The sequence below is a fragment of the Triturus cristatus genome, chromosome 3_1, assembly GCF_964204655.1.
Source record: "Triturus cristatus chromosome 3_1, aTriCri1.1, whole genome shotgun sequence".
In the NCBI taxonomy this organism is placed as follows: domain Eukaryota; kingdom Metazoa; phylum Chordata; class Amphibia; order Caudata; family Salamandridae; genus Triturus; species Triturus cristatus.
The window spans coordinates 894,501,777-894,517,495 of NC_140583.1; the positions used below are offsets into that span (position 1 = coordinate 894,501,777).

The 15,719-nt window shown below is 39.0% G+C and overlaps 1 protein-coding gene across 1 annotated transcript in view; it reads left to right on the plus strand.

The window, feature by feature from the left end:
• SLC38A11 (solute carrier family 38 member 11) overlaps window positions 1-15,719 on the plus strand; it is a 336,603-nt gene that overhangs the window by 287,090 nt on the left and 33,794 nt on the right. Inside the window, exon 11 of the mRNA XM_085646219.1 lies at window positions 1,584-1,696. Within this exon, the coding sequence (XP_085502345.1) occupies window positions 1,584-1,696 (113 nt within the window). The remainder of the gene's footprint in view (window positions 1-1,583; window positions 1,697-15,719) is intronic.

Here is a 15,719-nt window from a genome sequence, read left to right on the forward strand (position 1 = left end):
AGTGTTATTAAATTGAGACAAAAAAAATCAAACTTGGATTTGTTGTATGTGGTGAACGTAAAAGACATATAAAGCAAACTATTGAAAATAAAATCACAAAGGGCTAGCACAGTTGTTGCTCCTTAAAGAAGACTGCATGTCTGCATATCTTTACTTTGTGAACAGAAAAGTTGTCAATCCAACATGTTATCATGACATCAAACTAAAATAAATAGACACACAAATTGATTATTGAATGGCTCAGGTATTTCGTTTTAGGACTGGCTCAGGCATCCAAACAGTAGGCTGTGTTGTCACAAATGAGCATTTAAAATGTTGTTGTACAGCAAAGTAAGCACATCAAAAACATCATGTTGTATCTGCAGCATGATAAAAGGACTGCTTGTCATAATAATACTTAAAATGTCTTGACAGACACCCATTGAAGCAGGAACAAACCATGAGAAACACATAAAAGCCAAAGGCTGGAGAGGGCTGAGGCCGTTCTCTCTATATACTTCTTTATACTTATTTTTCATCCGTTTATGTCAAGAATCTCACAATAGACAGCCAAGGTTTTAGGTAGTGAGACCTAAAAAGGATTTTACTGTTTCATTACTACAGTGAGTTTCCTTGAATAGGAGAAGACTGGACAGTCAACTGGGCACTCCTCTCTGTAATGTCCAGCTCTTCTGACCAGAGCAATAGGAAATGGCTGTATGCAGGTGCACAGGGCTAGCTTTAGCGCTGGTGGCGCCTGGTGCAACAATCAGTTTTGATTGGGGGAAAAAACATAATGTACTTTGCATGCAGCTCTTTGAGGACAGTTTGTGACAGTCACTGTTCTATATTAGGTATGTATCTTATGTACTGCAGTAACACAAGGATCTCTGTGACAAAAGCAGTAATCCACTCAGCTATCCATACAAAATACAGATTTGTGATCTGCATGCTACATGTTCTTTGTCGCAGGCATATTAACCCTCTGTGCTACTTTATGCCACAAGTCTAAACTTCGATATCTCTCTTTAACTGGAACTCTAATCACAAGAGTTATCTTGGCATTTTTATTGCTGCCTGAAAGCTGGATGCACAAGGAACCATACAGTAGGTGTTTTGAAATCATAAGTCATTGCTAAGCACAGTGCCTCCCAATCCCCCCTCACCCCTTCACCCCCCCTAGTCAGCGCCCGCTCCCCAGTTGCACTGCCCTAAAGCAGGCCCTGCTGGTGCATGGGCAGAACTCCCTACATCATGCATAGCAGTTACAATATACCAATGGATGCAGAATATGACGACGTCAATATGTGGATGACACTTGCAACAAGCAATGTCTGGAGGGCTTTCTGTGTACAGATCAGATACGTTAAGCGGTATCTCCAGAGTTAATAATTATCGGATAATAAAAATATTACTGCACAAAGAATACTTATCAGTGTCTTCATGTTTAATGAAGTAGCAGTACTATATATTTGTGCAAACATATTATTTCATGTGCTGAGAAATATGGTTGTTGCTGATGTAATAAGAAGCAGAAGCTATCTACTATTTATATACATTCTTTAGTTCCAGAAACCAATTCACATTTTATAATTTGTTTGTAGGCAATATATTTGAGAATTATTGCAGAGATGACGACCTTGCTACATTTGGGAGGTTTTGCTATGGAGTCACTATGATTTTAGCATTTCCATTTGAATGCTTTGTAACACGAGAGGTAAGTGGGATATCATTCAAATAATTCCAATAAAAATGTTAAAGAGGCAATGTGTAATGTTTAAATGCTTTCACTCACTTATGAGAAATATTGAACACAGAGAAAACATGGAGAACATGTTAAAACTTACTTCTGTGTTCTCTTTTTGTTTTCCTAATAAATATGCAACTTAAATGGCACATCCAAACCAAAAATACATCAGATACAAATAAATAGTATCCGAAATATCCGAATATTATCATCAAATATAGTAGATAATTTTTAGCACATAATTATGTGCCATATCTTTTTTCAAACTATTCAAAAAGGCTTCTGACTTGCTTGCATATTATGTAACAAGAATATTGCTTTACAGAGCCTTGACATATATATTGTCAGAAAAAACATAAAGCAGTGGTAGATGCATAGGTGTCTGAGTTACAACACTCCATATAAATATTTAGACACAACTAGTGCTGGAAAGTAGGGAGAGTGCTCCGGATCTGGGATCTGGTCAACCCAGGAAAATATGCTGAATTTCTTATTTTCTATTCCAGCCAGGCACAAACTAAAGGCCTGATTTAAAGGGCCGTCAGCCCTCCTGTTGTTTTAGTAGCATCCTGGCTGGGAGACATCTGGAACCTCATATCTACATGCCAATGGACGGAAACAAAGACACACAGCTTCTTATCACTTTACAAGTACTTTAGCACAACTATGACATAGAAGCAGGTTGTTGGCTTTGTTCAACCCCCCCATGCATTCCATATGCATGGAATGTAAGAATGCATGATTCATGTGATTGTATGAATAATTACTCTAATAATGATTCATTTTCTATTTAGTTCTTTTATGGCACTGCTCATCCCAGTGTAGGGTGTCAGACCGCTTTACATCACACACAAAGACACAATATATAATACAAGTGTGCAAATCGACGTACAGAAATGTTACTTGAGACAATGAGGGTTACAAGGTGTAGGAATAACAAATCTTTCACACTTGTAGAAATAATATGTTAAGAGTGAACACTTAGGAACAATACAAAGTCAGGATATAAAATGTAACGCAGTGATCGGGGTTGTTTGTATTAATAAGTCTTTATTAATTTCCAGGGAACCCCTTAATTGCAGTCCTAAAATAACAACAGATTGAGGAAAAAATAATAAGGATCTAAACCCATGACATACAGTTTGCAAGCAACCCCTCAAAGTCAGTAAACAGATCACTGTGCTATATTAGAAGAATTGCAACTTATGAACAAGGAAGTTACAACATGAATTCAGTGTCAAAGGCAGTAGCCCTCTTACCTATCTACATAAACTACAAGTCTCTTGTCTGCATGTTACATAATGTGCTTTCCAGCAGGCACATAAACCCCTTATGATACTTTATAAGTCCAAACTATGATTGGACAAAACACAGAAGTCTCCTAAAGCTGCATTAACCTCCAGGGTTATATTACTACTATTATAATTTACTCAACATTTCTTGGCACAGAGAGATCACTGGAGCAGATGTCTTAACCCTGTAAGGTTTTTCAAAATGCAGCCTTTTTATAATCAAATAAGGTTGAACAGATTTGTGTCACATTTGTCCATATTGCCAATTTCTTTGCATCCGATTTTGAAAAATAAATAAATATATACGCTGACAGTCAGACTCTCTTTTCAAGCTCTATCCCTTGTGACTCCTCCCCCTTCCCTCAGCACAATTTCTGGGTTCCCGGGGTAAATTTTGTCCAATTCCAGCACTAAACACAACAAGGACATTAAAAGGATATTTTAATAAAATGCTGCACTTTGTGTTTATTATTTTTGTTAGAACACCATTATAAAATGTATCACAGGTGCTGGAAAAGGAAAATATTTAGTACAAAAATCCACATCCAGCGGGTGACAAAGAGGCAATAGAAAAGGGTTAGAATCACGGCAGGCTGAGTCATGTGGGGCGAAGTCATGGGGAGCAAAGTCAAAGGTAGTATGACTGTGGTCTGACAGCGTATACGTATCTGTTGTTTTCCTTTTGCTTACTTTTTTTTATGCAAACTACACCTGAAAACAAGTTGGCATTAAGAAAAAGGATCATAATATGCTGCCATGGATCACTTAGTTGGTCACAAACAGATTGAAGTTTAAACTAGCTTATAGGGTTTTGACACTTGGTGCAGAGACCTACGAGCATCCAGGATATAGCACTGTTCAGATAACTCTGGTGGTTAATGTATTTGCTGAAGAGGTCTGTGTGAAATCTCTGGTAAGGTAGCTCAGTGGATTAATGACTGTTTATTTTAATAAAACACTGCACTTTGTATTCATCATACTAATAGGAATATCATTATGCTATGTATAATCAGTGCAGAGGTCCAAAAGTTGTGTTACCAGTAGGTTGCAAGTTACAAACCTGCTGTAAAAGCTCAATGTAATAAATACTTACTTCAAAGAGCTAGCAGGTTAGCAAGGCATAAGTTGAACCATTGCAGATTGTATTACTCTAAGATTGATGGGTAAAGTGGGTAGCAATAAACACTTTTTATTAAGTGCCAATAAATTCAGACTGAATTGTGTGCTGCATAAAGGATTATGAATAGAGTGCTTGCACAATTAGAGAAATATATCAGGCACTTCTACGGTCCACACAAACCTACATACCTTAAATTTAAATGTACATTTCATCCTCAAGATCACACTAAAGTATACATTCAATAAAAAATCTAAGTTTGTTAACTGTTCTCTTCTTTGTTTCTTCCTTTATTGTTTCTATTGTTCTGTGACTGAAATCTTTTAGCCAATATGTGTTTCATCGCTAACAAGGGAAATATCCTGTGACTTACTCGGGGCTAAAATGAAGCACAGAAGTGTAAAGTCACTACATCAGAGCACTCTGTAGCCTTATTGCATTGTAACACCAACCTTCGGTGACCATTGTGTCTTTAATCTTTTTATTCACACCATCCTTATTAAGATCTAGTCTGTGGAAACCGATGATACATAGATTGTATATGGAGATAGTATTAAATGCATATGTTGCTTAGTTCAATATATCGTAATTCAAATTTAACAGTGAAGCATGAACAAAATCAGTCTATATATACAGTTTCAAGAGTGCAGAACAATGTGTGGTTTTGCTGGTGAACAGCTGCGTTCTACCATTGAACTAATGGGATCACTCCTTCTGTTGCCTTTGTACATGCCAACCTTATTTGTGGGGGCCTTTTAAAATTCTTATCAGTGATTGTGCCCACCCTTTAATCAGATGAAAACCGAAGTTTAGGAGTCTAAGTGTGTTTTAGCTTTTCATACATTACCTATTCTTTACTTCACTACTTCCTATTGGATTCAGAAACAGTAATCAAAACCAAAGCATCAAAAAGTCTATTTTCAGTGGATGGTCAATAATCAAAAACTTTTCTAAGCTACCATCTCTATAAACAGAAATACCAGACAGACACAAGTGGTTGTAATTCCATCCCGCTTTGTCTCATTTCTTCTCTCTTTTAGCATGAGCTTTGCACAAGGTCATTTCATGGTAATAATATGTTGATTCATTAGTAGTACAGCGGATTATTCGGTTGTGTGCCCATTCCTTTAAAAAGCGGACATTTGTTATATGTTTAATAGTACCTGGCACCATTCCAGAAAATTAACCAAATAGTAGTACCCCCCATCATTAGTAAAATGGATCATCCGGGAGTGTAACCATCCCTTTGAAAGACCAAATATGTTATATGTTTTAATTGTACCTGGCACCATTTCAGAAAATTAGCCAATAGTAATATCCCTCATTGTTGCCCATATTAAGAAGCAACATATTCATGCTTAGTGGTATGGTGTGTGTGTTCTGAGATGGATTGCAGCGAGTACGCTGTGTTTCAAATGCGCCAAGAATCCCTTAATTAACGTGCACGCAACCAGTGAAAGAGGACTGTTCTTTCTTGCTCCCTATTTTAATATCGAGCATGGTCACCATATTGGAATATATTATATATCACTGTTATCAGAGTGTCCTATCACTTATCAAAGCCCAATCATACTGAAGATATATACGTATTCATCAGATATGGTCTTGGCCAATATGTAGGCAACAATGTGAAAACAAACTTTTGACAGTATGATTTGTTATTGTTATATATGTATTTGAATTATCTCACATCAAAAGGAGTTGTATGTGTTGGACTTCACCATCAACGATATAGACGAGTGTTGAAAGCCTCAATAACTCGTTCGAAGTGATGTTGATCCTTTTGTTGTAGATATAAAAAAAAAAGTTTGAATAGTGCCTTCAAAGAAAGTAGGTCACCAGTTTTGGTGATATTATGAACGGTTAAAAACCCCTTACCTCCTGTCAAATAACAATGGTTGGAATTGTATATCAGGAAGGCAGCACAAGGGCAAAGCCTAGGATGGTATAATCCTTCTTTATATGATTTTCTCATGTTTCCCTTTAATATCAACATATATCCATATGACAATTATTATATGATATACATACATGGTTCTTAAGAGATTTTGTATTCATCAAAAGATTTGCGGATATCACATGCATAATTCATTATCGTTACCCACTTTATGATGACATTTATACATTCAGTATGGAGATGGGTAATAATCATAGTTTCTTTGCGCTTAGTCTCACTAAAATTCACTGGTGTCTTGCATTGCTCACAGCTGTTTGGAAGAGCTCAACATTAGACAGTATTTAATCATGAAACATCCCTATTGAGTTCTTGTTGTGATTCTATTCAATAGTCAAATGACAATTGATTCCTGTATGTATCATTCCCCCAGAAAATATTGCATCTCATGGTCTGTATTCAGTCCGATTTCCACACTTCTCATACGTAGAATCCACATTGCCTCCTTTCTCCATAGGGTCAGCTCTCTATTACCCCCTGGTATGTGATCAATGACAAAAAACCTGAATGTTCTGTGTCTGTCTTGCGATGGACATTCTGCTATATGTGTAGCTACATTATAAGTTTTTCATGAGGGGCCATTGAATTGTTTTTTCTTGTTGAGCGCGCATTTGTAAACCCTAGTGTGTGCAGTGTAACCCAGTGCTCCTTAGGGGTCTGTGTTGGGTAACTTGGACTGAGGAGGATTTTAGAGCACCTGCCCTTGTGGTAGGCGATACTGGGTCTTGATAAGGCAAAATGTTCAAGTGTCTTATCCACACTTAGTACATGCTAATGTTTCTTTAACCAGTACAATGGATTTTGTTGTGTAGTCCGTGACAAAATGGATTTTGTCTATTTGTCCTTTTTCTTATTTTTATCTTTAAGTGTCTCCTGTCTGCTGATTTTATTGATCTTGTTTGTGGCTCTTGTCAGCCTAGTTTTATTGTATTATCTGTTGCTTGGGGCGTGCATTTGACGCATGGAGAATTGCATTACATGCAGTAGGTTTGTGGTAAAGTCTGCTGTGGATCTTGTTATCACATATATAAAGTTCCACATAAAAAATACCAATGCTGTTCTGACTATATTGAAAAGTGAATGTACTGTTAGACTCATTACTGTTCAGATGATCGAAAAATTGGTGCAATTTCTCTATTGTTCCAGTCCATATCATGAGGCAGTCGACAATATATCTCCCCAAATATAGAATTGCATCATTCCAAGGAGTGCCCCTGGGGCCCCAGATCCAATTTTCCTCCAGCCATCCAGTGAAGATATTAGCATATGACAGAGAGAATCTGGACCCCATGGCAACTCCTTGAGTGTGTCTATACCATTGGTCCTTGAACAGAAACACATTGTTGTTTAGTATGAGTTTAGTCATGTCCTTGTCAAACTCACTTTAACATCTTGTTACCTCTTAGCACCGTCTGAAGTGGCACTGCAGGGGTATTTTTCCCTTCTCTGAGGGGCTAACGGGTGTGGAAGCAAGAGCTTCCAGATTTAATCTATTTAACCTTCAAATGCTCCCAGCCCTTTTGCAGCTTGAAAAAATGGAAGTTGAGTTTGATTGAAGTGAGGTTTCCGCTCAGACATGTAGCATGGACAGATATGCAGCCATTGTACTCAAAGTGCACCGCTCAAAAATCGGCTAGTTCTTTAACCTCATTATGTGATTTGGTAAAAACATTTACGTAAAACAAATTGAAATAAACTTTGATAAAAAAAAATTGTGAAATTGTTTTTGAGTGAAAAATAAATAGAATTAAGGAATGCCCCTTGTTATGTAACAACTTCACTGAAGGCATAGCCATCCTAAAGAATTATCTATGTGCTAACCAGCACTAACGTTCAAGTTGGCTACAAATGGAGTTGGAATACCAAATTATTCTGATTAGAGTAACTGTGAGTCTGGTGATGCCCAGAGACCAAAAGTCAAAGTAGGGGTCGTAGAATCACAATTGGAGAGAAATAACATTACAAAAACGGCGCTAGGAAGGATAGCAGCCCTCACAAAAATATAAAATACTAATAGGCCTCATTTAGAGTTTGGAGGGACATGAAAATCTAAACTTCCTTCACCATTGGAATAGTATTGTGGAGGAAATTCAGCTGGCGTATTCTACTCCATTTTTAGATTTTCTTCCACAGCTCAAGTGATTTTCAGTTCTATCTGAACTGTAAATGAGGCCCCGCGTTTTCTAAAAAGTGGAAGTTCCATTTCTACTCATGTACTGGGGCTGTAAAGATGCTCTCACTGCCAAATTAAACATTAAAGCAAGGAACAAGGCTTGAAGACTGGGGCAATGTGAGCCCAAATCCCGAAAGAGATGAGTAAAGAACAGCTAAGCAGATAGTAATGTAATGAAGAGATTCTTAAAGGAAGATCACATTTCTCAAATTTTTCGACAGCTATCGTTTCTCACATATTCCCAAATAAAATATGTAGGGTTTTATTATTTTACATTTTTTTAAAAAATTCGATCTAAGTAGTTCTCAAACAAAGGTTTAGGAGATGTATGCACCTGCTCCAAGCACCCATTCCACTTCTTCAAGAAATGCCCTCATCACACCACAACAGTGGGGTGGCCCTCTGCTCTCAGTGACCTCAACAGCAGCCCCCAGATAATGTTAAACCCTCACAAATTTCACTTTGAGATCCAGGGAAATCAAAATCTCTGCTCTATGTTATATCCAATATTTCATTGAGAGCAAGCTCTCTATCAAAATACAAGAGAAAAATTGGCATTTCACATACCTGCCAGATGAACTGATGACACAGAAAACCCTTCTGTCATCCCACAGAGAGTTTACCCTAGTTGGTCATGTAGCTAACTACATTACCACCATCTTCAAAGTCCCCAGCACACTCGCTGTGAAAAGAACTCCACCTGTAAAACTATTCTCTCTTATACAACCTGTCTCTAATTCTCCAATTTATTTGAATCTTAATGCTAAATACGTCTTTAATACAACTTTTTTACACAATGTCAGGTAGCTTAGTAGCTAGGTTTGTGCTTTATAAATACTGTTTCCTACATACTCCGGTACAGATCTACCAACATAGCACGGAATGCAGTGCAGCAGCAAAAAATGCTGTGCTGCGTTGCAGGCAAGTGATAGAGCAGAATGGCACCATATCTACATAGACAATGGCTCTCTCCCCCCCTCTCCCTAGCGTTGGCATAGAATTTTGCTGCCGTGTGCCATGCACACACCTTTGCGCCATAGTGCAAGGGTGTGTCCATTAGTCTAGCATAGGTTTTGGGGCGGATTTATACAGTTTCACCCAACGCAGAGCAAAAAGAACAGATGATGGACAGAATGCTGAACAAATCAAACACTAACCTCAGTCACAGATCCCGGTTAAATTAATATTTTTTTGCTCGCCATGTCATTCCAGTTTGAACCCAGCCATATGCAAATCAGTCTTGACCCTGCTCCCTATGTGAACAGACCAGCCTGAACAGTCAGCCTTGCTAGCTTGAATCGAGTTGCACAGCGAGTGCAGGACCCACTACTGGGCATACCCTCACCACTTAGGGCAACAAAAATGGCAAAAAGAACAGATGATGGAAGGACTGCTGGACGAACCAAACATTCACCCCCAGTCACATATCTGGGTTAAAGCCATCGTTGTTTGCTTGCCATGCCATGCCAGTTTGGACCCAGCCACATCCAAATCAGTCTTGACCCTGCTCACAAATGGCTTCCACACTCATGGCGGAGGCCCCACACTTGTGGGGGAGTCGCTGCCCTTGGGACTTAATCTCTACAATGAGAATTCTCACTGCAGAAATTATACCCCGAGTGGGGAGACTCCCCCACGACTGCAGGGCCTCCATCACGAGTGTGAAGCCCTTTGTGAATAAGTCCCTGAAAGTTTGTGTCTTTGTGGCGTGCATTGAGAGGAGGCTTGGAGACAGTAAGAGGAGTATTGAAGGTTGGAAGCTGGTCAGGGGGCACGGTGAACACCCTCCTATTCATAAATACTTTATTTCGGCCAAAGGCCATAAAGGTTTTACAACAAAACAAAATATTAATTATCTTTACTGGTCTGTGCTAAAACCATGTCTTGAACAATCACTTAATATTTGTCTAAAAATTCATTAAGCAATGTATATGATATTTTTAATAAAATACTCATCAAGTCTCAAAAATATTGCTCCTGGTGGAAACGAATATAAGCTGGTCACTAAATGCTTCAATGAATCCCTCTACTATAGGAACCCACCTCATTTTTTAGCATGGGCATGGGCCCTCCAAAAACTATGGCGTCTGGCTAAGATTTAGTTGTACTTGAAGAGTTACTTGTGGCATACCTGTACTGGCATAGAAGAGGGTGCAGACGCAGTCTTATGGTTTACTGGCAAAGCTATACATGAAAGTGTTTGGTTTCGAATGGCATGGTGTACAACAACATTGATTTGCATTATTAGAGACTAATGCAATGTCCTATTGATGGACTGACTGTCAGAGGTGGCTGAGATGTTTTAGCAGACCTGTGCTTGAGCCAATACTGGAATAGCAGAGGGTCTTGTGTAAAGGAATTAGGTACCTTTCTGATTCTAACTTGGATCCTGATGTTGCAGCATCAGGTAGCTACAGTTCAGTTTGAGGTGATAATAATATCTTTGTTCATAAATAGTATGTGAACTGGACTTTTTCTCCATTTTGTTGCAATATGAACAAAAGTTAAAACTAGTGAGGTGCAAATGGTGCAAATAGTGTCTCTAAAAGATATTGTCTTTCACAGGAGCCACAGAGGCAGCAACAACAATGTCATAAAGACAGCTAAATAAGCTGAATGCAAAATACATCTACAAAGTTTCCAACTCAACAAGGGAAATCTTTGGTATCTTTCATGAACCTGCTTACCCAGATGCTTTGAATATGCCCCCATAATACAAAAGACTGTGGTTCTTTCGGAGTCATTTCGCTAACATTTTAAGTATTAGGGAATACATAGAATGTAACCCAAGTCACTTTCCTATCTTCTTACCCTCCATAGATTCGTTCATGGCCAGTTAGCTAGTGTTACTTCTTTTCCCAGATTGAATCTTCTTACATCACCTGCTTCCAAAGAAAACATAAGTAATCAGCTCTTACTATTCTGACTTTTTTAAACTCCACTTTCACCTGCAGCTGGTTTAATTTCACATAGCTCCTCTAATTCTGTTTTTACCAGGTTGCTACTGTTCTAATCTAACTGTCCTCTTAATGACACCTTGAACTAGCGCATTTGGTGTTGAAACATCAATGAATTTTTCAGTTTTGGCCTGCATAAACAATGCCCCTATGAAGAGAATATTGTAGGGAAGTGGTCAACATCTACCCACCTGCCAATCATCTTGAAATTATAACCAATGAAATGCTTTTTCCATGTGACCTTTTCTTTCACTTTCTTGCACATGACTATCAATTGAGGAGTGCACTATCACTCACCCTCCATCGTAGTACCCTATTTGTTCTCAATTGCATGCAGTATGTATGGTATCTCCAAACATTTACCGATGAATTATTGATGGTGGTTGTGTGGTATGTTTTCGAGTGATTAATATCATTGGGTTCCAAATTATGTTTTCCTTAATAGTTAAGATGTTATAGAAATTAACCCAAAAGAACCATTGTCATTTGTATTGTACTGACTACTCCAAGATTTCTAAGGAAATTAGGATGCTCTTATTTTTTCTACTTGAATACTACACTAACCAGCATTGTGATGGCCGGATGGACTTTGTCTAGCCCACAATAACCAGCATCTTTGACTTCATCTCCAAGAAGCCTGGTCCATCTCACTGTCGCCAACGTCTAACTCAATCCACTTCCATAACTTTCATTCTGCTGGGGACCAAGGTGGACATGAAACAGGCTGATAAGACATAAGTGTTTACATTATCTATGGAACAATGCCCTGCCATACTCATTAAGCAATTCTTCCCATGGCTCACTGATGATACCACTATGCAAAATATGATAAAAAACCTTCCTCACAGAGAAAGTTGTTCTTGGCCTTCTAAAACACGCCATCATTACCCCACGACATTAAATTGGATTAACAGGCCAAATAATCCTTGAAAACTATCAACCAAACACTAAACTTCCTTAGCAAGACCCTGAAAGGAGAAGGTATGAGAAAAATGTAAAAACATATGCAACTAAAATATCTCCTCTACCATCACAAGCCAGAATGTAGACAAGCTGTGACACAGAATCTGCCCTAGCTAATACCAGTCCAATCTTTCCAACCACACCCGTCACAATTAATGGCATTTGCGGAACCTCTGTGATCATTGCTTTTCTGCTTGCTCCTCAGCATCTATGTTTGCCCTTTTGACAATCTCCTCAAACAATATAGGGTGAATTTACAAATGAAACCGAAATCGATTTTATGATGGAGAGCAGCCTAGAAAGCCGGGCTAACATGAGTGTTAGGATCATGTTTTCCATTGGATGAGGCAGACCTTCTTCCACGTGAACGGAGCCAAAACCCAACTCCTGAGGATGTGAGGCAGTGAACCTATCTCTTTGCCCTTTGAATAGACCCATGTTTTGGATCACCTCCAAAAATATCACTAAATCTAAAGAATCTTAACATTATCTTACATATGGTACTCTGCATCACATCCCAAATCAGCACTGTGTCCAAGTGCATTAATAAGCAACTCTCCTTCCTCTGAAAAAATATGCCTCTTTGTCAAACCAATCAGCTTGCGAGGTTCCCAAGAGCATTGGTCATGGCATGCCTTGGATATTGTAAAGTTCTTTTTTCAGAGTTACAGAAGAAACCCATTGACAGACTCCAGAGTCTATAGAATCAGGCAGCTGAAATATGGCTACAACTGTGACTGGAGTGAATTCTGAATTCCAGAAGTAACTAGCAACTTACTGTGATGATGGAAGAAAAAAAAGACAAAGGATTGCAACTGAAGAACACAAACTGTTTTTATATTGTTGTTTGAATTTTGTGTTGCTCAGGGGATGTATATATCGGCTCTGGGTGTGGACATTGTCCACTTCACATTTGAGTGTATAGGTGGCTACCCTTTCCCCTTGGAGCACCGTGAGAGTATTCCTAATTTACATGGGGAGACTGTAAGGTTTGCGCATTCGATACCCTGGCCACTGATATTTTCCCAGGCAGCTGAAATGTGCCTGAACCTTCATTAAAACTACCACATCAAACCAGCACTGAAACCACTTAACTGACTCCTGGTTGAAGTAAGGTCTAACTATAAGGTCATCAGCATTGTGCATAAAGCCTCCTAGTGTGACTGCCAACATATCTAGAATTATTAGCTCCAATCTACCAACTGTGAACCTTAACAACATATACCAAAAAAGAATGGTTGATCCAATTCAAGTATTTAACTTTTTTTGGTCACCCCACCATCACTTGTGGGTCACATTCCCAAGATGTCTGAGATGGCATTTCTTCTCTTGACTGTTGATGGGATAATTGTGCTCAGTGAAATACTAGATATATTATGGTACTTACTTCTAGTTTTTTGTAAAGTGCAAATTGAAAGTTGAGAGGGGTTAACATTGTCTGAGGTGTATGGCTGTGGCCAGAGGGCACAGGTTTGTCCATACTGTTAGGCGTGATGAAGGCAATTCTTGAAGGAGTAGAACTGCTGCTAGGAGCAGTTGTAGGAATCCCCAAAACCTTTGTTTGAGAACAACTTCGATCGAACACTTTTTTGAAAAACATTGTTAAAAAATAATGAAAGGCTAGCTGTCTGAAAAACCACAGAAATGTGGATTTAATGTCCGATTCTCTCCATAACATTGCTATCCGTTTAGCTATGATTTACTCATCCCTCTCAGGGTGGCGACGCACATTCCTGCGGTTTTAAAGCCATGTTTCTTCCTTTAATGTTTTATGTGGCAGGGAAACCATCTTTAAAGCTCCAGAAAATGTAATGAGGGAAGTTCTCGATCCTTTACTTTTTAGAAAACATAGGCCTCATTTATAGTTTGAACAGAACTCAAACTCCCCTGATTTGTGGAAGAAAACTGAAATATCGTGGGGTGATGGTGAGGATTTAGTTGCACTGGTATCGCTGCCTGGGGTTTTACAGCACCTAGTAGACCACTGTGATGTGTGATACCTTTGCCAGTCCTGGATTTCTAGCCAACAGGACTTTGCTTTTGCCGTTAGACGCCATGGACTTAATAATTCTACCATGAAAAGCTCAGTTCGATCAAAAGCCTGGCTTGGCTGACTGTGCCACAAAGGACATGATTCCCAAAGCTGTTGTGGACCTCTGTACTGGAATAACTGACTGCATGCCGGAAATTACAGCACTTGCTAGTTTGGGTTTTGCTCTTTTGTTTCATTGTCAAAAGCAATTGGTAGTAATGATGAATATTTTATCAACCTCAAAAGGATGAAAGACTGATTTAGTCCTGCCAAGATTCTAGCTTGTGAACAGAAGTTTGTAGATACACATTAGCAAAAATGTTTGCCTTTGTAAAGGCACAGCAGTGTGGGTGCTTCTTAACTAAAAATAGTACAGTAGGATACAATTATATTCATTGTTGTGCTTTTACAGTTCCAACAACTGAGTTGTTATAGTGTCAGATGGAATCTCGTGCTTAGCAGCTGTCCTAAGACAGCAATGAAACAGTGTACAATTTGACATTGTTGCTCACACATGAAATGTCTGGCATTCTCAGACAAATTATTTTGTGAGCCTGAAATGTTAGGTGTAATAGAAAAAAATAAACATCTTTGTAACCATTGCATTGCTTAGGGATGAAATGCATTTAGTTGTGTAATATAAAAAATCAGATGGTTCAATGTATTCCTGTCGAAAAAAAATGTATTAGAAAGTTTATCTTAATAACAGTATGTTAAATGGGCAGTATTTTTAGGACCTGTATTTAACAATCTCAAATGATGCTGCATGTGTAAAAGCCTGTTATTCAAGATCTAGTAGCAGCTAAAGCATGGTGCAACTACAGTTCTGTTTCTAAACTGAGGCAATGATCCCCAATACAGATGCAACTGTAAATTAATTGATGTTTGGCTGGTCTCTTTTTAGCTCTGGCTAGAGCCATCCTTAGCTCTGTGCCTAGTCTGTGCACAATATACAATGCACACGTAACATATTGAAAGGGGCACTGGGTCAGTCCACTTCAGCCATTGGCTTGTTTAGTTGAACCGATTCCAGGCGTCAGCTTCCTGAGTTGCTCTTCATGGTTTGGTTCAGCCCCCTCCAGGTGTTGACTTCCTGGGTTGTCCTTCATGTTTTGGTGGCGACCCAATGCAATTTGTGGATGAGTACATATTTTGCAGTTCTCACGTGATTTGCTGATGGGGCAGAAAGTAGCTCTTTTAGTTGTTATTGTGTTTGGCTTTGGCAGCCTTAAAATGTGTTTCCAGTGGTGCTGTTGCTGTGTGAGGCATCATGAAGCCCATATGCTGTTGAACGCTTAGGCTACCAGGGGCCGTATTATGCATTTTTATTGTTTGTGCCGGGCACACCTTTTAAAAGGTGTGTCGAGCGCAAACAATGAAATGCAAGCAGCCGCTCTGTGTTTTCACAATGCAGACGGTAACCCGCCTGCACTTTTAAAGGGGATTATAGATCCGCTTGCAGGCGTGTGCAGCCAGTGACTGCACCCGCCTGCACGGGAATGTCT